This window comes from Hoplias malabaricus, chromosome 6, assembly GCF_029633855.1.
Source record: "Hoplias malabaricus isolate fHopMal1 chromosome 6, fHopMal1.hap1, whole genome shotgun sequence".
Lineage (NCBI taxonomy): Eukaryota > Metazoa > Chordata > Actinopteri > Characiformes > Erythrinidae > Hoplias > Hoplias malabaricus.
In genome coordinates this window covers 6,290,973-6,316,020 of record NC_089805.1, presented here as the reverse complement: position 1 = coordinate 6,316,020, position 25,048 = coordinate 6,290,973, and the positions used below count along the sequence as shown (strand labels likewise).

The 25,048-nt window shown below is 40.0% G+C and overlaps 2 protein-coding genes across 53 annotated transcripts in view; both read left to right on the top strand.

Annotated features, from left to right (window-relative positions):
• The window catches only part of myl4 (myosin, light chain 4, alkali; atrial, embryonic), a 37,672-nt gene extending 36,469 nt beyond the window's left edge, over positions 1–1,203 (top strand). For all 40 annotated transcript variants that reach the window (XM_066675299.1, XM_066675297.1, XM_066675300.1 and 37 more), the window contains one exon: positions 1,069–1,203. The gene's annotated coding sequence lies outside the window, so the exon portion shown is untranslated. The remainder of the gene's footprint in view (positions 1–1,068) is intronic.
• A 134-nt stretch (positions 1,204–1,337) lies between these two features.
• maptb (microtubule-associated protein tau b) overlaps positions 1,338–25,048 on the top strand; it is a 40,303-nt gene continuing 16,592 nt past the window's right edge. For 8 of the 13 annotated variants that reach the window (XM_066675256.1, XM_066675248.1, XM_066675257.1 and 5 more), the window contains exons 1-5: positions 2,463–2,686; positions 18,681–18,785; positions 19,748–19,846; positions 22,494–22,511; positions 23,819–24,958. In XM_066675256.1, coding sequence (XP_066531353.1) covers positions 18,698–18,785; positions 19,748–19,846; positions 22,494–22,511; positions 23,819–24,958 — 1,345 coding nt within the window. In that variant the 5' untranslated portion in view covers positions 2,463–2,686; positions 18,681–18,697. Of the gene's footprint in view, positions 1,469–2,462; positions 2,687–2,903; positions 3,407–18,680; positions 18,786–19,747; positions 19,847–22,493; positions 22,512–23,818; positions 24,959–25,048 lie in introns of those variants that run through there. The other 5 variants (XM_066675246.1, XM_066675247.1, XM_066675255.1 and 2 more) reach the window with 5 other exon arrangements.

Genomic DNA, 25,048 nt, shown 5'->3' with positions numbered 1-25,048 from the left:
ACCAGCTACTTTATTAGAAACCACTACTTTGCAGCTTGTCATTGCTTTTATACAATTAAAGCCCACCTGTTGCTGTACAGTTTGCTATTCATCATTCAGCCCAGGGGTCACCAGTCTTATCTACATAGGGTTGGTGTGGCTTCCGGGTTTTATTCCAATAAAGCATTTTACATGTGTAATCAACCAGTCTCAGTCATTAAAAAACTAGTTAGTTTTACAAGGTGTGCTCCTCCTTAGTTGGAAGGAAAATCTGCAGCAGCACCAGCCTTTTATGAATATGACAGGTGATCCCCGATGTTGCCTTTTATCTGTGGTCAGTTTGCCGTTCCTGTGGTAAATGGACCTCGTAGTATGGAGAGTGAGTAGAAGTACAGGATAGAGAATTCATCATGTCATCACATTCAGTATGGTGCCAAAAAAGCTAGAACTGCCATCAAGTAAAACATATTCATTTTTAAAGTCCAAACAATATATTTAGATTTTCCACTCTTTGCTTTTATCAAAGTTTCTATTCTTTTAGGTGACTGGCATCATGTGTTTCAAAGAAACCTTCAGAAGTCTTGTGGGGATGGTTTTGTTGTTTTACTGGGACTAACACCATTGTCAAGAGCAAATGTAATGATTGACAACTACTGACGTGCAGACTGACCAATTAAACGTTTACAAAGAAGGTTATCGACCAATAACGGTAGCTGTACCGTCAGACCGTCCAATCAGAAGATTTTAGGCTACTTCACCACGCCCCCTTTTCACTCAAGCAAACCAATCGGAGTAGGGGAGGGCGGGACTAGTTTGTGAACAAAACGCTTCTAGAAATTCTATGTAAGCTCGAGAAAAACGGACGTTTGTGAAATTCCGCCCGGACATTTTTTAAGTCTAAAAAAGAGGACATGTCCGGGTAAAAGAGGACGTCTGGTCAACCTAATTGTACAGTAGTATTGTCCTACACCATATCTCCTAATATCTCCATAAAATGAATAGCTTGTACTTAATGGCAGATTTGACTGGAAATGAATGAAGATCTTTGATTATTTTTACAAATTTAACAGATTTCTTTTTCTGTTTCAGGGCAAATTCCTGAGAGAATTTGGGACTTGAATAGGTCTACATCTAATGTCCATGCAGCAGAGCACTGGAGAAATATTCCACTCATTTTAAACTCTCTTCCCCCATTCTTTTTTATTTTATCTATTTATATCTGATGCTCTGAATAAACAGTTGAAATTAAATACCATGTGGTGTATTAATGGTAATGTAGGCACCAAACATAGTGTTCACAATAGTTAGTGAGGCAAAGGCGCCATCATGTGGCTAGGAGGAGAAAATTAACAAAAGAGCATGACATCAGCTGTTTCTGCAACATTTCTCAACAGGATTCCAATCCAGTACGACATCATTTGAAATGTGCTAGTTTACCCTACGTTAAGGAACTATATGATTTTCAACTCGAGGTCCAGTCCATATTTAGGTGAGTTTATGTACCATATCAAGCATAAATTATTATTATTTACTGACATTTTCATATCTTTCTTTCTATCTTTTGATATGGCAGTGTTCATATCATTACAATTTGATTTGTAAACTTATCCATATTCTTTTACCTACACCTACAACAGCTTAGCCCTGCCTGTTTATAAGTGGATAACTTAAATATTCATATAGGTGTGAACACTCAGACTGAGCTAAAATATCAATCCAGATACAATTACCCATAGTGCATTTACATGTATTTAATTAGTCTCTTTACTCTCTCCTTCTCTCTCTCTGTCTCTCTCTTTCCCTCTCTCTCTCTCCTCTCTCTCTCTCTCTCTCTCTCTTTCGCTCTCTCTCTCTCTCTTTCGCTCTCTCTCTCTCTCTCTCTCTCTGTCTCTCTCCTTCTCTCTCTCTCTCTGTCTGTCTCTCTCCTCTCTCTCTCTCTCTCCTCTCTCTCTCTCTCTCTCTCTTTCTCTGTCTCTCTCTCTCTCTCTCTCTGTCTCTCTCCTCTCTCTCTCTCTCTCTCTCTCTCTCTTTCGCTCTCTCTCTCTCTCTCTCTTTCGCTCTCTCTCTCTGTCTCTCTCCTTCTCTCTCTCTCTCTCCTTCTCTCTCTCTCTCGCTCTCTCCCTCTCTCTCTCTCTCTCTCTCTCTCTCTCTCTCTCTCTCTCTGCACTCGGTTGAAAATGCCTACTCATTCACAAATGGTCTCGTTGCTAAGCAAATTCAGGGCTTAGTAGCCACAGTACAGGAAATGTGTACAAACTTGGTATTGTCTGCACAAATGTTATACTCCTGTTCTACTTTTCTTTTACTTTATACATTAGTCGAGATTATGAGAATGTACAATGTTGAACTTTAAAGCATAACGGTCACTTTAAATGCAGCTGACAACGGTCAATGAGTGCAACTATTGGCCAGGCAGTTCTGTTGCAGTAATTCACTATTCAGTCAAATTTTCTTAACCGTAAGACAGGCCAGTGTCAGATAAAGCACATTCGTCTCTCGTTGTTTTATCAGATAGCATGTTGCTGCATAATTTGTATGTAATATGATGAGAAACCGCTGTCAAACACACCCAGCGGACCATGGCGCTTAGCTCTTTAGTGCCCCCTTTCTTTCTCAGTCCGCCGGGGGGAACTACAGCGCTATATTAGAGCGGAGCGCTGACGGACTGACTGCAGTTGGACAGACAATAACTCTGCGTGTCACACAGGTAAGAAACCCGGAGACTTTATCCACAGATGAGCTCTTTTAATCCGGCCGAAGAGCAAGGTGGAGGTTGGTTTGAGTGTCAGCTGGGTGCTAAGAGTAGTCTCCACGCTGCTGTTGCTGTGAGAGGATGATTATTTCTGGTTTCCGCCGTTGCTGGGTGTGTGACGGGGCCTCGCTTTGTCGGAGCCAAAGGATGCCGGTGTTTCACTGAAGAGCTGCGTTTCTCTTTTTTATACAGAATAATACGAAGTATTCCTGTAATTGTAATTTAACGCTCTGTTTATACGTGTTCGGGCCATGTTTCGGTAAAGAAAGTGCCCAGAGATAGATTTAAACCAGCTGTTAGGTTTTTTTTTTGACAGCTTCGGGCTGTGACCGATGAGATTAACCGTTACCTGTGTGAAAAAAAACGGTTAGCTGTAGCTAGCCCCTCGAGCCGGAGTCAACCCAAGATTTCCCGGTGTTATATTAACTTATTTCCTGCTTCTTTTGGGTTCGAATGAGGTTGTAAGAACAGTTTAGGTTTTAATTCAGCTGTGTGGGTGTATAGACAAGGCTTTCTGTGACAGGGCTGACATGGAGGAGACGTTACAAAACGTTAACGGTCAGCGCCTGATGGGTGGTGACTAGAAGGTTCATAATTTCTGGCAGGGTGGCAAACGTAGTTAAAATATAAACGACACAGGATAGCTTGTGTTTTGTACGCTTCAAGGCACAAGAGGTAGGTAACATTTCAGTTAATTTGCGAGGTTTGGGCTGAATAGTGTTTAAAATGTGTTTTAAAGACAAAACCTCACACCTCTGACAGAAACCCTAAGCCGTCCAGACGCAGCCCGCTCTTTTGGTCTTTTGTGTTTTGCCATTGCAGACTGAACAAAATAGGGTCTCTGAGGGGTTTGAATTCATGGATTATTTGTTGTGTGCCGGTAAAATGACATTAGCGCATTTGGCTTCGCTTGCACTCTTTTGACTTTCCTTCTCAACCAGTTCAGTGCACCAAAATGTGCATAATCAGTTCTATACTGCGGTATATAAATGCAGATTGGCCCATGTGAAAAGATCATCCGGATTATGCTTTTATCTATTGTCGGAGTGCAAAAATCGAGGGCTGTATTAACCACGTGGGGCTTTGTCATTGGAGGGGGTATGTTTTTTATTTTATTTATTTATTTATTTATTTATTTTTTTAACCCATGCACAAATGGGCACCAGTTCCCCCTCAGTCTAGGGGGCTTTTTTTCTCTGCTTATCTATAGACAGCTAGCTAAACCTTGTGTCCTGCTTTTTAGCTCTAAATCTAATCCACAGAGCATCATAATCATGTTGAAACACCAGTAAGGCTTATATCCGCATCCTTTGCTTTTCTACGGCTACAATTCGAGGAGATCTTTCATTATTCTCTCTTTTTTTCCTCAAGGCGGACACACCTTTTTTCTGCCCCCTCCCTTCCTGCTCTCACTCAGGCGCACGTTCTTACTCTGTCTCTTCTATCATTTTCGATGTACTTTACATACATCTATCGACGTGCGTTGATCGTTTTTCACACGCACTCCATTGCTAAACCAAGATATAATCGTGAAGGTCTGATCGTAGTGTTTAGAGGCAGTTGATGTGAGCTTTTTTTCCTCCACGCCCTGCCGTCCCTCCTCCAGCATGCTGCATGTGCTCCTCTCTGCTAAAGCCTTGCATTGGAGGTGCCTCTTCACATCTGACTGCATAATATAATTCGGGATTAATATACAGGATTAAAACGGTCTAAGCGCATTTTAAAGCTTTTATAACAGGTCCTTGTGTCTGGATGTTAAAAACAAATGAAGAGACTTGATAGGTTTGTGGTGGTTCTTAAATGCAGATTTTAATTTTCATTCATCCTGTATTCCTTCATTCTGATCAGGGTTGTGGTGGGTATGGAGCTATACATATTCCCTGAATCATTCCCTGCCACATTACCTTTGCCCCTCTCACTCATATGCTTGCCCCAAAGCTACCAAGCAGGGAAGATGAAGATAGCACAGGCATCCTTCAAGAGAGTGAACCTAGTCACCTCTTGTTTCAAACAATCACCAGCAAAACATCATTGGATGTGCAGACACCTGCGTTTGCTTGCACTGGATTAACTGATGGGGGTATAGGGTGGGTCACAAGGATGCCTCAGTATTATTTAAAAAGCAATATATTATCTACAGATTTGTGATCATATCAGATTGTAGATGCAGATGGGTTCTTAACTTCAGCCGTGTGCCACACTTTTCCCTGAAGTCCTGCTCTGTCCGAATGTACATGTTCCAGTTTCCCCCCCTTCATAATGTAATTACCCACGATTAAGAAGCAGCACAGCATGTCAGGAAATCTAATTCACTTAACTGACCGTGCAGTCTGCCCGTCAGCTGCTTCAGCACAACATACAGTTCTGTGTCATTAGCTCACTGCGTCAGGCTTGTTTTACTGCAAAAAGTAGGTGTACAGAGCTAGCTGAGAAAGCCAGTAGGTTCCAGTGTTTTCTGAAGTGGGCAGACCAGACACACACATATGGCAGAGGGGGGTGTGCCTGTGTGCCAGTCTCTTAAGCGAATTGAAAGCATGGCACACACTAAGTGCTAATTGAAGCTGTAGGCTGACCGATGCGATGCTGTCCCTGCCCCCCTCCAACAGACATCCTGCCGGGTTCATTAAAAATGGATGCAGTGCAAAAAGAATTACTGTTAGTTGGGGTGAAGGGGGTTTACAGCAATGGACAGCAGTGGAATGTTTGTTACTCTTTATAAAACAGAATGGGATACAAGGAGAAAAAAGCAGTGTAAATACAACAGTTTTTTTCCTGAGCTATTCGTTGAAGGTGAACTGTGTTGGACCAATGCTCTGTAGAGTGTGTGTTTCTGCTTCACGTTCAATGATTCCAGATAGACTCCAGACTCATCGTGACCCTGATCAGGATTAATTGATTATTGAAGATCAAGAAGTAATGGAAAGAATGATCTGATGCCAATGACTGACATCCTGATGGTGATGGATAAATGTTTACAAAATGTACAGAATTGAGGACTAAATGTGCCTTGATTATCATTGAAGATAAATAAGACATGCAGCTGTAAAGAGTTAATAACTTGTAAAATTAATTGAATGCAGTTTTTAGCATAGTAATTCCTCACCATATTTTACTGTTCAGATAACATCAAATATCATTTTGAAATATTGATCAGATATACAGATTTATTTAATGGCAATATAGACATAAAAATATACCTGCAAATGTAATATTGAAATTAATATTTCTATATAGTCATATTCTCATATAAACACAGCAAATTCACCAGTGTTAAATCAACACTATTAGTGTTAAATTAACACTGTTAATGTAATAATTTAACACTCTCAGTGTTAAGTTAATGCTCATAGTGTTCACATTGCACACCCAATTATAAAGTCTTTTAAAGGATGATATAAGATCGATCCAATGATATTTTAGAATTCAGGACTTCACGTTTCATTGAAGTACTGGATTAAATCAATCCTTCATTAAGAGAACAGTGTTAATATATTTTCAACATGTGAATGAAGCCTAGTACAATATGCCAAAAAACATTAAAAGGTGCTGTATTGAGTTTAGACGTTCTGTTAAATAAAGGGCATCATGGTGGAATTGCATTAGCCCTGAATCTGTATCCCCACTGTTTGATGGTCCAGACTCATCACTGCACCATAGCAACAGATGACCTCTTGCCTGCAGCAGCTGGACAATGAGAAAAATCATTCACACACACACGTTCACAGACATTTGTAAGCTATACTAGTCAGTGATGAAAGCTCTACATTCCAAACTGTACTTTCAAAGCTATCTGCGTCCACATGCTGTCCCTCAAAATATGCAAAGATGAGTATCGCAGTGTTGCCATTTACTCCACAGTGGACCATCTGCACACACTTACTGTTCTAAATGCCAGCTGGCATTTGGGTAGTACCTGCAGTCCACACACTGCATTAATGTTGTATGTTCAGTAAACCAGCCTGCTACATTTTACGGTTTCCTTAAGTACTGTGTAAAATTTAAAAAGAGGATTAAAGAAAGCATTCTGTTAACTAACTTTTAACATAGCAGAGTGGCTCAGTAAATTAGCTTAGTTCACTTTCTGATATGGAATGAAACTCTGGTACAGAATCCCCTTTTTCCACATGGAACCAGTCAGTAATTTTACACAATACTGTGGCATACTTGTAAGCTAAGCTCCATAATGATCTTGCCCCGAACAAGCCAACAGAACTGTCACTCGATTCAAGGTGAGATCTGTAATCTTTCTGTGATTTTTGGCTCATTTTACCAGTAGAGGCAGGTCTTGGATCAGTCTGGCAAATTGAGATGACAAGGTCTCCTACCGAGATGTCAAGGACGCCCCTATCTGGAAGAGCAGGAGCTGCAAAGTCAATGTTTTGTTGTGGTTGCACTAGTAGGGAAGCCAGGTCTTTAATAAAATCCTCTTTGATTTGTTAAAAAGATGATCAGAAGAAACATGTTGGTTTTTCAGGAAAATAAATATTTCAGTGGGAAATCACAAAGTGTTCATCATAACAAGATGTTCAGACGTTCTGTCTGGACTTCAGTAGCTAAATGAGTAATATAGTTAGAGTTCAGCAGTTAGTATTGTTCAAGTTACTTGTCTTAATTATCGCACACTAGAGTAGTAAGTCTATCTGAACTTACTAGGGACGACTTGGAACAGTTAGAGGCATGTGTTTGATGGATTAGTCTTTTGGTTTGCTTCTATTTTTTACTTATGCAATTAAAGATCAAAGACTAATATGGAAAACTGTATTAGTACTTGCAAGTTATGATTTTTATAGCTTAGTGAATAATATTGCTGTCTTCACTGTAACAGACTGGACAGTATTCCCTTCCTGGACAGATTCCTACCGCCTAAATTCACAGTCTACATATGTAACGTGATTACAGTCTAAGTCACTTTGTACATGTTATAATGCAGCGATCAGAGACCCAGTTCCGCAGAGCTTTGAGTTGTATTACAGTGAGGCATTTTTAATGCTGGGGTGTGTTTTCCATGTCCAATTTGAAGGATCGTGTGTTCTTAATCCAGCAGCGAAGCTTATAATTTAAATGCTCATATTTTTACAAATTAGCACAAAGTGCTTAGACAAAATGGAGCCGTTTTTTTAAGTGGTTGAGATGTTCTTGAGCTGGTTAATCTCGCAGGCTAGCACAGGGTGTCGCTTTGCATGAGGGGACATTGGGAATTGTAGTGGAATAGAGCACCAGTCACACACGCTGCATTTAACACATGGGATGAGGTCTGAAGGTGAATATTCAACTGGATTGATATTTTTAATGTTAATTTTAATTGTTAAACTGATGCATTAAGATGTGGTACGTTTTCAGACTCTTCAATTAAACCTCTGTAGAAAAAATAACTTATTTCTGTATATAATATTTTTTGAATTTGTGAAACTAAATGTAGTTTGGTTCATACTCAAAAACAAGTAGAATTGCTGTGAGGCCTAAGATGTACACCCCATTACCAGGGCACTGCAGAGGGCTAAATGTGAGACGAGGAGATGGAAGAGAAAGGCAGGGCAGAAACAGTGATGAAGTGATGTTGCAATTGGCAATTTCTAATAGCTAGGACAGACTAGACGAATCTAGGTCAGAACCACAGAGGCATCCAACTGTGTATGGATGGGGTAGTTTAAAATGCCCCCACACTACACAGCATGCTCACTTGCAACTTACAATTCTGATCATTAAACCATTCTCTAGTCAAAAGGATTGTATCCTGGTTAGTGCAAGGCTTTGTAACTGTATTTTGTTCGTAAGAGCCTTTGTGGCGTTTGTTCTCCAGTTCCTGCCCCACTGTCGCAGAAGCCTTCGAGAACTGTCTCCATGACATTTCAATTACATCAGACAGAGGCTAGTTATGTAATTGGTCTGTCAGGCAGGCTCTCAAGAAGAGACTGGCCCAAAAATTTTGGTCAAAGAGGAATACCGAACCACAGATGGCAATCTGTTTAGTACGACTTTAGCATAACAAAAGCCTGACAGTGTTTTATGTTAATAGTCTCTAATTAATGCCCGGTCATTTCGGCCTTGACACATCGACACGAAATACCCATAGGTTGCTATGAGTCATACAATGTAACATAGCCTCCAGATGCTTTGTATTTGATCTTATTTGCCTGAATCTAAATGAGCTCAATGTACTAAGACAAGTAGAAAGACTTGACACCAGTTTGCTGTCATGTTGCCAAGTCAGTCAGACACAGCTTTGTAACAAGGGCAAAAAGCCTGACAGTATTCAAAAGCTTGAGAGGATTCACAGTCTGACTGCAGTTCTCCTGGTAATTTAGATATTTTGATCAGGGGCGGTGGGTGTAGTCATGTGGACACAACATTGCACTGGAATATACTTAGTAGAACATGCTTGGTGTAGTTCAGTCCCTTATTAAGGCATAATTGCCCCCCACCCCCAACCACATCATATTTTATTTGAAAAAATATGTTTTGTGTCTGAAGTTAGCATCTTGAGTTTTGCACTGGAGCTATGAAGCTAATATATACATTAAAAATTGATATAATATAAAGCTAACAGATAGTTGCAGTGGACACAATTTCATAATCAGGTAATTTTGGTATTGATTCTTACCAGCCAAAAAATCTTATATATATTAGTTGAATATAATTAATACTAATGTAATATTTATTTTGTTCTTGAAATTAATACAATTATTTTTCAGTGTTTTTTCATATGGCAAATATTTTTGTTATTGCCAAAACACCCTGAAATATCGTGATATCATTTTAGGGCCATATCGCCCACCATTAGTGACAAATCAATCTTATTTATGGTAGAGTAGATGGCTAAATTTTTAAATCTATTTAATTCTCATATTACCCAGAGATTAATATTTTATGATAAGGAATATACTCAGCCCCATCATGATCTTCCCCTACTGCTAAACTGTCTTAAAAGCTGTTGTGTCTTGTATAGCCTGATAACTTCGTTGTGATAGAATGATAGAGTGGTGGAGTGGATTAAACTAGGCTAATGATCTGAAACAGATCTGAGCTTGTGTATTGGATGTGCCCTTTGGCAGAAGCAGTTGTTCTCTAGAGCTTTTTACGTCTAGTGCGTCTGGAAAAGCAAGACATTTTTGTGTGTCTGTGTGGTGGGCTGCAGGTGAGGGTGCAGTAATGAGATTTATGTCCAGCAGTGACAATGACTGACATCATGTGTGCCCATCCTGAAACAATGACCCGCTAATAGCGCTCTTGATTCGAACTCTGTGACCCCACCAGCTTAATACACAGGTCTCGGTCTAACATCCATTCAACTCCATAGGAGAAACTGTCAAAACATATAGGTGTTAAAAATATATAGCCGCCATACACAATATACATTTATTTATTTTTATTATAAACATGAATGTATACTGGCTGCTTGAGGGTGTGATGACCTGTGATGGTCTGATGCTCTGTCCAGGGTATGTTCCAGCCTTGTACCTAGTGACTAGTGGCTCAAGTACTAGCGATATATATGATATGCTCAGATATAAAATAATATTGCTGTCTCGTTTCATCATGTCATATTTTTCTTGAGAGAGATGTTTGAAGCCAGATGATCTTCAGTTGTAGTTATTGTCTGACATTGTGGAAACTGGTCAGTGTCTCTGGTTATAAAAGCCTCAGGCTTGGTTAAAACCGGCCCCAGATGAGAGAGTGAGTTCCTTTGGTTGCTCTGTAGCTCCAATCTTCACGTATTATGTCTACCTTTAGCATGTCTGTTCCACTGAGTCCACTGCTTTTCTGGTCTGGAGTATTTCTGGTCCCTCAACAGCTCCTGCCTTAAATCAACATTGTCATATGAGCGAGCCTCAGAGAGCATTTGCTCATTTCAACCTCGCTTCTCCATTCTTTTACCTTTAAAAAAAAAAATACTGGGCTTATAACAGTGATGCTACATAAAAATCCATTTGTAATAATATCAGATTCCAGGAATATATTGGACTCTATTATTTCTGTTTTTTATTAGTCATTTTTATGAAAAATAGCAATGACACGTTTGGGACACAAATATTCCTTTTAAAAATGGCCGTTTTGAACGTTTTATTTTCTTATTCACTCTAGTGTATGATAGAAAGTCATGTCACACTGTTTTGCTGGCAAAGTGTTCTTAGAACAAAACACTTTAAAGGTGTTAAGTTTATTCCTGCCTTCAGTATGCGTACAAACACAGGGCCGTCCTGGTCCTTCAGGCATGCAGACATAACCACCTGTGCCAAGGGCGGCATGCATGGGTGGGTAAGTGTGTATGAGAGGTGGAGTGGGAGGGAGGTCATCGAAACTGCCCCATCATACAAACCCACACAGTGCACGGCTGTTGTTGGGGCAAGCGACAAATGGTTAGGGTGAGACAGATGGTCGTTTTTCTGATCGACTGGTCACAGAGAGCAGACTCTGGAGGAGTGAGATGAAGCTTTACCCTCTGTTAGTTGACCACACAGTAGCCACTGATCTACTTTAAATAGCTTGGGGGCATTACAAACCATGGTTAATTAAAGGATTGGGAATGTAATTTTGCAGTGGGATTGGTTCCTGTTTGGGAAGAAGATCCTTTATTGGCCTGATAAGTCAAGCGTTGCCAAAATGGCCCAGTGAGTGATGTGGCTACTACAGCACTTGTCCAAAAGTATCCAGACACCACGTGTAATTAGTAACTACAGCTACACAGTATGTACAAATGTTTGTAGACACCCATTTTAATTAGTGAGGTTAGCTATTGTAGGATGAACTCGGATTGGACGTAGAGCTAATACATGCAGATTAAGGTCACCATGCTCAAAGATAAGTGTGGGCGATAGGGTTATAAAAACCTTCAGCATGTTATTATTATTAGCACACTAAGGGTTTTGTGGCTGTATGCCATCACACATAAAAAATCTTAAATAAATTAAAAGGAAGTGCTTGCTGCAGTATAAGGATACAAACTACTTGTTATAACCAAGAGATATGAATGATGTGTATCAGTCAAATCTAAATATGCAAGCATCAGATGCTATCAGCTCATTAAAATGTGACCTACAAATTTGTTATCACATAGCTTGTGGGGGGTTATAGTGAGCATTGTCAGAAAACCCAGAGGGGACAGTGCACACTGACACCATGTTTCATTGTTTCTAGTCTCAAGAGACTTTTTTCTTTGCTAGAAGGAGTGTTGTCAGATAAGACAAGACTCTTCTCAGGGCTGGACATACATGGAGAAAAACATGAGCAAAACGAGGCAGTAGTGTGAGCAGCACTGCAGTGAGTTCACTCTAAAGCTGAGTGACCTTGGGTGTAGGCCAGACGACTGCACTGAGCAAAAAACAGAGAAGGACCCTCTAGGAATTTGCTACATCATGGGTGTGTGTGTGTGTGTGTGTGCGAACATTCCTCTATCACAGTGGTCTGTGGAATTTCTTCATCCCTCCCTCCTTTTTTTTGTCACTTTCAAATGTATTGTTTCTATCTGCTCTGTTTTGGCTCTTTTAGCTGCGCTCTACCATTCTCTCTTCATTGTCTCTCTCTCTACATCTCACTCTCCCTCTCTCTCTTGTCCTCAGAATTCTTTTACCTCAGTGTTTTCTTTGTCTGTTTGTTCCTGCCTCTCGTTCACTTCTCCTCACCCACACTCTCGTTCTTTCAGCCCTCACACATTCTTTACCTCTCTTGCTCACTCTTGTTTTCACTCTCTTTCTATCCATCTCGCTCCTCATCATTTTTCCTCTTTAACTTCCTCCTCCTGCTCTTGTATCTAGCTGGGTCAGGCACATAAATGTCCTACACTCCAACAGACATCACCCCATTCTCCCCCACACCTCTCTCTCTCTCTCTCTCTCTCTCTAATTCTCTCTCTTTTATTCATTACCGCTGCAGTGTTATCTGATGAAATATTGATGACATAAGCCCCCCAGAACATTGAGAACGGCACAAGGTGGTTATTTAAAATTCTCAAAGTATTAGGCCAAATATAGGGCTGGGCAATTAATCGACATTCACAACTTCTAATTGATGTAATCTTCCCTATATCAATTATAAATATTTTATGTTTAATTTTTTTGTTAATTCTCTTAATTCTGTTAATGGATTTGGATTTTTTTTTACTTTTGTGAAGACAACACTGAAGATAAACTCAAATTTTGTCAGTGAATGAGGCCAAAAAAATCCCAAAGTATAATAATTATTCATTAATCGTAATCAAGGTAAAATTGTACATTTATCATCAGTTATTGGTTCGCGGTCATCCAGTAACTAAAGAAGAAACCATCAAATGGTGTATTATTCAGGCGTTTGTATTGCATAGAATGTTAATAATTGGGTGTTGTTTCTGCTACCACCATCACAGAAGAGAGACTTGTACCTACCCTCAGTTACTTTACTTTACTCCTTATCATGGCTGCTTTGACAGTAATTAGCTGATTGAAATATGCAAACCTAGGTAACACTAATCCATGTAATCAGTCTGTACTCAATTCTTCCAAACATTTTGATGCTTTTTTTAATGTCTTTCTTCTATTTGCACTACATTTTGTTGCTTTTGTTTTTTGTTGTGTGGACTACTGCAGTTCTTTACTTGCTGTTGTAAGCTTCCTTACCTCACAAACTTACCCACAAATGGTTCAGAACTCTGCCAACCCTCTCCTCACTTATCCACTCATCTCTTCACATTACACCCATCCTCTGCAATCTCCACTGGCTTCCTGTAAAATATCACATTTGCTTCAAAATTCTCCTGCTCGTGTTCAAGGCTCTCAACAGCCTTTCTCCTTATCACTCTGATCTCTTTCCCCACTACAAGCCCACCTGTCCTCTTGGGTCCTCTACAGCAGGTTGACTAGCTCTACCCTCATCTAACACACCTTAGACTATTGCACTCTTTCTAAAATTGTTTCTGGATCTCTCTCTCCTCAACTTTCACATTTAGAATATCTTATTTCTCTTGCTTTTAACTTACCCCTGACTTAATCGGACTCTCTTATATTAGGTGTAACCGCGATCCTTAGTTCAGTCTGCTCTTCCCATGTGTTTTTGCAGTTCTTTCTGTGGTTTGTGTTTGTGTTCTCTATATGATTTGCGTGTTTGATTTTGTAAACATCGTTGAGTACTTAAATACATTAGATTTATATAGTGCTTTCTTTCTTTCTTTTTATGTAACCTCGTTTCCCTGCTCATATCATATTACAACATGATTTCTGAGTAGCATTTTCTTTATGGATCCTTCATAAGAAAAAAAAATCAGGAGCACAATGGAGGAGCAGGCTGCTGTTGTCTGCTCAGATCACACTGTTCCATCTTTGCCCAGCCCCCCACCCTCCAGCCCACGTGACTGATGATCAATCATAGCTGAGAGTTGTGCTCTCTGACTCCCCTTTCTCCACCCGTCCGCTGTGCTTCTTCCCCCTCATCACTCCCCTCTTAGTGCCCATTTCATTTCAGCTCTCCACACAAAGAGGAGAGGCTCTCATCCGTCCAGCAGACAGCCGGAGGAGCCGTACACTGCCAGCAGCAGCTCTAGACCCTGCAGTGACCAGACTTCAGCGCATGGTGTGGCCGATGGCACTGGGGCAGGGCTAGTCCTTTGGCACACTCAGCTTGATGAAAAGGCTCAGTTGTCAGTCCAGCAAGCTGCCTCAGAGGCCAGAGACAAAAGGCTGATCTGAGGACTGCCACAAAAGCCAAAAGAGCCTATTTGTTGAGATTCTTCACAAACACATTCTCATCTATTAGCTTTAGCCTCAAATCCTTGCTGTAAATGTCAGTGGCTCTTGAATGTAGTCATTTCTTATGCAAAAATAATATTTAACCTCTTACCTGGGTTGTTTTCTTTACATAATAATAATAATAACAATAATAATAAAAATTAAAATGAGCTGTAGTCATAACCTCATGATTAATTTGTCTAGAGGAGTTGTAGCTTGTGTATATTATTGTTTTGTTTAGTACTCTGTAGTGATTCTTCTTTCATAAGCATTTCAAGCTGAGCCTCGAGTCTTTGCTCAGTCTGGCCATGTCCCTGCATAAGTATATTCCCCCTCTGAATTCAGCTGAGTCGTTTGCAGAGGACAGAAGTGCTGTTTAAAGAGCCTCAGCTGTGTATCTCTCATCTGAATATTTTGTAAATAAACATGTCCCTGCTGGGCCTCCATAGAGGCTGCGGCTGGTCTAGCGCAGAGCCGTGTGTTCAAAAGGATGACCGAATGGTGTTGTCTGATAGTCACAGCTCTATTTGAATAATGAATGCAGTGAGGGGACTGCACTGGGCAACATGCCTCTCCTGTCCCAGACTCACTCTCAGTCAACTCCAGGGCTAAGCTTGGTCAGCTGGTGGTCAGGAAACATGGCTATGTGCCGAGAGGTCATGGGTAATATGCCTGCCGGAAAAATCCTGCGACTACTGTTAGAGTACCCTTCACTTCACATTTCCACTTAGGTGAAAGATGCTGATGTGAAGTGGTTCACTAGAAAGATGCATTATGTTTATTACTTTTATTTTTTAATGAACTGTGCTGAGATGTTTTGTATAATACAAAAGTGTTACATTGAACATCCAGGAAAATTTAAATAGGGGAAAAAAACAAACAAAATGTTGTTCTTAGAGCAAATTTGTCTAAATTAACCATGTAAATATTACAATGAACATGAGTGAGATGCGTGCAATGTAATTACAGCATTTTGGACATTTTTATACCATAAAACTATGTTCCCATTGATTTATACATTTGTGGGTGCTTGTACATTTAACATAAATTAAACTAACATAAGTACAAACTGGGTGGCACTGTGGCTCAGCATATAGTGTCCTTTGTCACTCAGCTACACGATCCTGGTATTGTGGGTATAAAATAGTTTGATGTGTTCTCCCTGTGTCTGTATGGGTTTCCTCTAGATGCTATGGTTTTGTCACACAATCCAAAAACACACTCTGTCAGATGGACTGGCTATTTAAAATCTCCCACATGTGTGAGTGACTGCATGAACGTATTGCGCCCAGTGATCCTGGGTGCAGTCTAGACCCACCACCATTATTTTATTGTAAACATAATAAACATGCATTGTCTGTATAAAAACAGGGCAAATATCCTATAATGCCCAGGCCTCTAATTAGATTGTAAATGAAAGCATAGGCTTTTCTGATTTGCTGTAAAATGCTCTGTAATGAACACACTAGGTTTTACTTTAACATGGCTGAAAGTGCAGGTTAGTAGCTGCTGAGTTTAAGGATGATGAGAGTGACACGACAAGACCCCGCCCGCTAGGTTCAGTTCTATTTTTGGGCTGTTACCGAGACCCAATGTCCATTCTGGACCCCAGTGGTCTGGAACTTCAGAGCCAATCAGAATTCAGACTGAGAGGGATGATACATTGTCCATCAGCATTGAAATGATTTTTGAAATGCACAGTATACATACACATTTACAGTGGTATACATATATTCTCTCTCTCTCTCTTGCTCTTGCACTTTCTCTCTCTCTCTCTCTCTCTCTCTCTCTTTCTCTATCACACACACACACACAAACATACAGATTTGGAGGGACAGACAGAAGCATTGTAAAAGATAAACTGACTTATTAGGGTCACAGATATCCAATAGAGGTAGGCCTATGGTTGCATAGCAACAGCAAACCCACCCCATGATGTGAGGTTTTTTAACATGTCCTGTTCAGTATCTAATGCTGCAGTATCCTCTAGTAGTGACCACAAGAGGCAAAGGTTTTAGTAAAAAAAAAAAAAATTAAATGCCTTCTGTCAATTGGCCATCAATTCCAAAATCAATAAAAATGTTATTTGATCTGGAACTTCTTTATTTAATTGTACATGTGATGTGTGTATATCTTTTGTAATATGAGTGTGAATGTCCCTGCAGAGGTTTTTAATTAATTTATAAAAATCTTGCTGCAGCTGAAGGTCAGGAGTGGTGCTGATGAAACAAAGGCTGGCAGCAGCCTGTCACTGAAGCCACTAAATGACTGTTCATAGCACTCTGTTCAGAGGGGAGGACACACACCTACACACACACACACACTCATATAAACAAGCTCACTCGCATACACACATAAGCATAGCAAAATACCTGCAGTATGTGAGTATTGCCTACTAAACAGGAACACGTCCCCAAACGAACAGGATGTGTTGGTTGGAGTGTGTATTTTAAGATGAGCTACAGCTTCCTTTAAACTAGAAAGCAGGAAATCCTCATGTAAACGATCAGAAGTCATTGCATATAAACCCTCTCTGATTCACAGTCTACTGAAGTCTCCTAACAGCTTCGCTAAAGACGTTGCTTAGACGAGTTTGTGCCTATCACATAATACAGAGGAAGACGTATTCATGCTAATTAAAAAGAAAAAGAAATCAGTCACTTTAAATCGGCTCGAGCAATGAAAGACACGTCCCATTTTTGCATACAGGAAAGATACAGAAATTTGTATTTGTAATTTTGAGGAAGAGAGTGTCACCACTGCATACTGATTTACACAAAGCTCGTGATTAAAGTTCTTACACAAAATCAGTGATAAATTTTACATTTTGTCTGTTTTTCTGTTTCTCTTGTAACTCGTTAAAATCAGCCCTCAGAGTAGTTCTAAAATGGATCAGCACATGGATTTGGAGCTCTCTTCGTGCGACCATATTGTCTAGTACTCTACTGTAACACATATTCTAGGAAAAAAATTACAATAGATATTGGGTAATTTACAAAAATGTGTTTATCTTGAGCCACATAAACAATAGTGAGGTCAAGTACGGAATGCAAATACCTCACCCAAGGTTTATGAGAGTTTTTCTCACTCCAGAAATGCATTTCCACTACTACAATGCCTGAGGACTTTTTTTAAAACATGTATAGCTCATGTGCAGCTGCTTCAGAGTGTCCCATGCCATGTTTTTTAAGGAAACTTTGCATTTGCAGTTTAACACCTGTCTCCAATGAGTTCTTTAATAAACAGATGAGGAATACTTTATGGTTTTTACATTGTTTTAAACTGGTTTGGCTATGCCCATGTTTAAAATGTTCCCGGGAATGGATAAGACATAGCTTTGCCTGTAAAATTGTTCCGTTCTGTCCTCATTAGTAACTCTCACCTGTATTTTTTTATGCCTGTTTTTTTTTCAACATCTATTAAGCACTAGCAAGAATATAATGACTCTGCATTTTCACCTCCTTTGATATAGAGCGTGGGTGTGGAACTCCCGCCTTGAAGGGGTAAAGCACTGCATGGTTTACTTCTCCACAGCTTGCTCCAGCATTTTTAATTCAGCAACTGAGAGGCTTTATAATGTACATTAATTTTCAAAATGCGTAAAGGACTGTTCAGAAAAGTCCCTAAATTTAAAAAAAATTTAAAACAATGTCAAATGTATAGGTTTTATCCTGTAGTAAGTAAATAGAATGAACTGTAAATATATAAATAATTCTTTCATCCATTTTCTGTAAAACGTTCATCCCGATAAGGGTCTTGGTGAGTCCTGAATTTACCCAGAATCATTTTGCAGAAGCACAGCCTGGACAGGGCTGAATAAAACATTGGTTTTGTGTTATTATTTATTGCATGCCTCTATGAACATTTATAAAATGCACCAGGAATAATTTAAGAATTAGTTTTTTCTCTAAAACCTCTAAAAAATATATAAAACACAATTGTTCTGGCTTTTACTGAATAAAATGGCAGTAGTTGTTATAATATGACAGTTTGGATGTAAATAATGCATTTAATGGAACGGTGGCTTGGCTTCACAAGAAGTTGACTTTCATTTTCAGTGACAGCTGCAGAGGTGGGGAGTCCTGAAAATGTTTTTTGTTCTAACACATCTGCTCTGGGAAAGCCAGACAGTTGAAATAAAATTCTGAGGAGCTACTTCGTGGGCTTCAATTACCCACCGTTGGGCACCAGCTGTGACAATGATGCCTACTTATAAAATGCTGGCATTAACATTTTGTCTTTTCTGTTTCCCCCAGACTGAAAATTTCTTGAAATGGACCACCAGGACCTGATGAACTCCTCTGGGGAGAATGTGGCGTCTGCCGTGGGCAACATGTCCATCAATGACGGCCCCCAGCAAGGTATGAAAACCGGACATTGGTGCATATGGGGCCAGGGCAAAGATCAGTAAGGGCACTGAATCTTCCTGCAGCGCACAGCATTGGCCAGAGGCAGCTAGGGGACAGCTAGTGTTTCTGATACATTCTGACATAAGTCTAATTTGTACGGCTCTAGTTAAGACTGACAAGAACTCCTCCTTTCCTATTTTTTTACCTCGGATATGTGTAATGTTACTGACAGTATTTGTCTTGATGGGATTTTCCAGTGAAGTGTTGATGTTAAGTACATGTTTACAGCCTATAGAAGTGGAGAAGTAGTCTATGCCTATGTCTGTGGTGAAAAACATCAACAGTATCTGTTCTTGAAGGGGTCAACCTCAACAGATAAACAATGACAAACCCAATCCTAATAAAAACAGCAGTGTTACTACCCTTATACTAATGTGTTTACAGTAACCTAAAACATCTGGGTCAGAGGTTTTAATAATTTTACTGCTGATCTGGGATCAGTCGAGCAGGATTCTAGTATTTAGCAGAGGATTTGGCTAAAAGAGAACAACCTTGGGTGAGTCAAGTAGGTCAGGTTTTGTTTAGACTGATGTTTTTGTTTTCAGCCTTTTACCTAAAAGGAAGCTACAGAAATAACACTTATGAACAGGTGAAAACAAGAGTTCCTTTTTTATTTTCACTGAATTCTGACACTGCTGATATTGTGTCTATGGTTTTTGCTAGTGATATTCCCCATTGTTTGAAATAAGAAAGTTCTCTTGAAATATTTAGATGGGCAAATATATGAAGATCATTTGGGAAGTTAGTAAGATCAGTACCAAACATTATAATGCTCCAGAACAGTGCTTATTTTTCACTGTTTGTTTAATGTTCTGTTGTCTAGTAGAACAAATAATTTTCATCTTGAAAGTGTCAGCTGCTATATTTGCATTTTTTTGTCATTTGCTGATTAAACAATGGCCTTTCCTTCAAAGAGAAGACAGAGGGGTCAAAACCTGAAGTGACCTCTCAAGAGCCTAAGACAGAGGGTACGGAGCCTAAGCCTGTGTCGCCTCAGGAGGATGTTGTGTCTGGTATGACCTTCTAGTGTGAACTGCGTCACTGCTTTCGCAAGCTTTAAGAGCTTACCTCCTTCTCAGCCTCCTTTCCTTGGCTTTGTCACTGGCACCTTCTTAACCCTTCAGCTTCAGCTTTTATTTTAGGTTTCTGCCCCGGTTCTTCCGCCTTACGGATGGACAAACGAATTTAAGATGTTTTTAAAGCAGGTTTAATCAAACCACCATATTAAGAGTTTAAAAGAAACTGGTTATAATCCACTGTTAAAGGAAATGAATGTCAGAAAGACTGATTTGTGTCCTTTGTCCATCCCTGCTTCATTATCACAGCTACAAGCTGATGAAAATTAGGTCAACTGCAAAATTTGTTCACCAGTTTGTTTTTGTCATTTTCATGTGTTTACAGGCAGTGGGCCTAAATTTTCATCATGTTTTGATTGCCTCTAACTAATGCCTCTCAACTCATCGCTAATGCAGCTACAATATTGCACTCCTGTGTCAAATATGATTTGCAAATAATGTTGTATAGATGTTAAAAGAAATTTAATGTGTGAAAAATAATATGGTGAACTTTGCATTGCCAATCCTGGATAAATGTACTGTTTGAGTGTGACACTGGGTAAACTACATTTGGTAAAAGAATGACAGTGTATATAAACTTTATTAGATCTGACACACACATCTGCTTTAGGAGATGCTAGCACCACACGAGTAACTGTTATAATTATTGGGACACCTTAAGCGGCCATCTTGTTTGTTGTCTTGCCAATGCCAGTGACTACACACACTGTATAAATTTGCATATATATTTTGTTTAGCTGTGTAAGATTTTGGTTGCCTTAAGATATTGGCAATAACATATTTTCTGTACCCTTATTTATTGTTACTAATCTTTGCTGCACTAAACCGCTCAAAAGATTTGACGCAGTATTTCTGAAGTTTCTCTTGAGGACAAAGCGATGTGCATCTTCTGATTCTGCACAACCCATCCATTGCTGATATAGACAAATGCTACCGTTTTATTTTAACCTGTACATTAACTCTTCACTCAGCTCTTCAGGCCCGAAGGTCAGTAATAGATCCTTGACAAGCAATTAAGCAAAACAACCTTACCTTTCTCTCAGTCTCTTAGAATGTAATGCAGGTTTATTAGTGTCCAGAATACCCTTTTAGTGTTTTCATGGTCAGTCCACCTAAGTGAATTCAGTGAAGCCAATGTTTCAGACGAAGGCTCTTTTTCTGTGCCCTGTCCTGAACCCTAATGGCCCTAACTTGAATGAGTACATGAATCATTAGGGTTTATACGAAGGTCATGATCAGCCTGGACATGGCAGGTTATTACAGAGAAAGATTAATACTCAAGCATGTTCACATGGATTGACATGACCGAGCTACACATAACTGACATGGTACAGCTCCTCAAAGTAGTGAGAAGATGGAATGAACGCAGTGCTGCAAAAGTTATAGCAGTTACATTCCAAAGTTCAGGGCCTAGATCGGGTCATTGCAGAAGAGCTCAATTTATGTTCATCTCTATCCCAACCTCTTCAGTCCTGTTAAAGTTAGTAAGAGGATAATCAAGTCTGTAAACTATAATGTCCTACAAACCCATTAGGCCTCTCACTTCCTATGACTGTATCATGTTTGTAGTGAGCAGAGTAAGACTGGAGTGCTATTAGCCAGCATTTGAATATTTCATGGAGAAGACCATGTTGCTGATGCTAGCAGAATCTCTGAACCTTAATGGCTTTAATGCCTGAGTACACTTTCGTTAGAAATCCGTCAAATGAAAGAACCTAATGGATGTTTCTTACATCATTTAATTGACTCAGTATATCCCCAGGCTGATGGCCATAGGATACCCAACTTAAAGGCCCACACTTTTATCCTCTTAAAAAGTTACCACCAACAAGTTGCAACGGAAATTCTAACATGTTTAACATTGATGAGATCTCTACATTTGTTTTGTATATTTGCAGAGTTATTCAAATCAAAATTTTCTTGAAGGATTTGTGTTGAATTGAGGAGAAATTATAAGATGGAATGAGCAGTTTCATTTATGTTAGGTTCTGTCAGCTCGAATCAGTTTGGATTTAATAGGACAGTGTTCACATATCCTTGTTGACTTGCTTTTTGTTGTTTTTAAGACCAGATAAAGCCTGTCACAGACTACATAGGGTGCTGTTAAATATCCATTACAGAGACTGGGAAGGACCTACACATCTGTCATTGTCCACATTTGATTATCTGCCTGTTTGTAATTTCACCTTACGTTTCTCCACTTCATTGTCAAATGTCAGTATATTTTCTGGCTGTTTTTATGCTCAACACTGAACACCTGCTGCAAAACATGAGTGTTATACTGTGGGAATTACAGAGACGCTTAAAAACAACTTGGATAACTTTTACAAATTCTTTGCTGTGATACATATTTTCAGTTCAGTAACTGTAAATTGAGCTGTATACCACTCAACCTGAACTGTACAGTAAATTATATAGGCTGATTAGGTAACTGGTTCTTTTAATATTAATTTTAATAAAGTTTTTATATTCTGTGTTCCTACTGAATTAACCAAACGTACAAAAAAGCTTGATAATATTCTCTGTTTTCTTTCTCTTTTCCATGTGACCTTCCTGTGACATTTGATCTGACGGCTGCCTTCAGCAGGGACGGCAGGAGCAGGTGAAGGCTTACAACCCATTTATTCACTTCAAATACACTTTGATTAGCTGACACGTTCAAGTGTTTCCCAGTTCCTCTAGCATTCATTCGCTGTTCCGTCACAACAGTTGCGATCAGTGGCAGCCATTGAAAAACAGGGAATATCATTCAATGGAAATCAATATAATGTTTATATCAAATTACATCTATTGATTGGGTTGAAAGCATATGGTAAATGCATTACAGTAACATGCTGAGTACAAGTAGATTGTCTTATCATACAGATTATAGTGCTAGGATGCAACTGAAGTGGCTATGAGAATTAAAAACACTGTAGAATCATACAGAAAATGCCAATGTTCTGGAGCGCTCTAATGTCAGAGCCAAGTGATAAACGATCTGTCCTGCGCCAGGTTGCCAGCCATCCAAAACCTGCCTCCTCTGCACTATAACCTATTTGCAAATGGACAATGCGGCAACCAGTGCAGCACTGATTCATTACCATCTTATGTCATGTTCCCGCAAAGCTTTTCACATTGATGCAAGTGACAGAAATCCTGTGGGTCATTGTGGGTATTGTGTTTTGAATGGATATATTGTTTGTGTTTTTTTGGTTTTTGTTTCGTTTGGTTTTTTTTATTTTTTTATTTTTTATCTTTTTTGTTATGTTTCAGATTATTTTTTTTGGTTTGAAATTTGTATTTTGTGACAAAGTGAGTTGTGAGGCACTTTTATGAGCCATTAAACGCAATCATTTCTTCCCTTAGTCTGTGCTAATTGCATTTTTTAGTTTCAGGTAGGAAATGCTGCAACTACCAGGCCAGATGTTGGTACTGATAAGACCTAACATCAAATCCTGGCATGCTGGTGACTTAAAAGAAGTTTAACATGCCCAGATTTTTAGCCTTCACTGTTTATTTTTCGGTGCTGACTTTCTATCTTCAGCAACTTTAATCATTAAGACTTAAGCTCTGGGACAGCCCATGGCGATGGTGCTGTTTCAGCAATTTTTCAACTGGAACTTTAAGTAATCAAAAATGACTTATTATAAAAGTGCCCGCAGCTCAGTGTGGTGTTTTAAAGATGACTATGAAATTAATGTTGAACTGTGTTTTTAAATCATTTTTGCTGACCAGGAAATACAGTTTTCCTTTGTCATGTTTCTGTTTCTTTGGCCCCTTATCTACTTGATATGATTTCAGTTCCTCTGTACCTTGGTTGTTCCTTTGTTGTTTGTGATGTTGACTGTGGAGAGAAAGTGGTTGAGTGTTGCTAATCCCGCAGTATTGTCTGTGGCTGTTCCTGTCATTGTGCCTCCTGCTTATCAGACATGTTAACTCCAGGAGAGCTCTCTCCGCCACACAGTGGCAGAAGCAGTGCAGCATCTGTAGACGGGAAGCAGGAGCTTGTGAACGGAGACAGGGCCAGGTCTGTTAGCCCACGCCAGTCCCCCATGTCCCCATCACCAGTTGGCCAAGTTGACGGGTTTGGGTCAGTGGTTCAGGGCTTGGACAGCCAGGTCAAGAAGAGTCCTTCAGGAAAAATGGTCCAGGAACATGATTCCAGTGGTTCTGAAGATGAGAAGGAGGAAGAGGAAGTTGAGATCCAACATTTGAAGGACGAAGGAGGAGCTTTTAGAGGTGCTTATGGGCAAGAATTTGTCGAGGAAGATCAGGAAGAGAAGGAACATGGAAAGGAAGAAGAGGAAGATGAAGAAAATGTAGAAGAAGGAGATGAAGAGGAGGGGGACAAAATAGCAGAGGCCATTCCTCTAACTCAGAGCGCCTTTGTCTCAGACTTATCACCACAGAAATCATATCAACCCCCACTGACTCCAGAGGAAGCCAAGAAGAGAGGGTTGTCGTTTGACTACACTGAGCCCCAGCAACTTGGCCATCAAGCAGCACTTGAAGTTTGGGAGAATGGCTCTGATAAAACCCCTCCAGGAAGCAAGAGTCCTGACTCCTGCAAGGCTGATCTGGGATCCCCTTTCTCTCCCAGCACCGTTACCCAGGAGTTGCCTCTCACTCACCAGCAGAATGAAGCCAGGGACCAACTGGAGGTTGAGCAAGAAGAGGAAAAGGTCAGCATTCACCCAGCTCAGCACCAGGTGACGATTCCTACAATGGAACCAGAAGCCAAGCCAAAAGATGCTGACAAGGGAAAGCCAGAGAAATACTTGGATACAACTGACGAAGATCTCATTGCTACTGTGGAAGCAGCACAGAATGCCCAGGCCATTGCCAAACCGGAACCAGTGGCCATCGCTGCAAGTAAACCCAGTGCCCCAGAACCAGTGAAAACACAGCCAACCAAAACAGAGCCTGTCAAAGAAGCTGCCGTTACAGAAACAAAGAGCCCTGTTGCCGCAGTTGCTGCAACCCCTTCCCCTAAGTCCGCTACAAAACCCCAGAAACCTCCCTCAAAAGACGTTGATCCAGTCCGAAAAACAAGTGCCCCATCAAAAGGTCTGTTTTTCGTTCCTTTCCTCAACCCCACTCCTGTAAACCACCTTCTCTCTTTCTTCCACAGATCTCCTCCTGCTTTTTTATACTGTA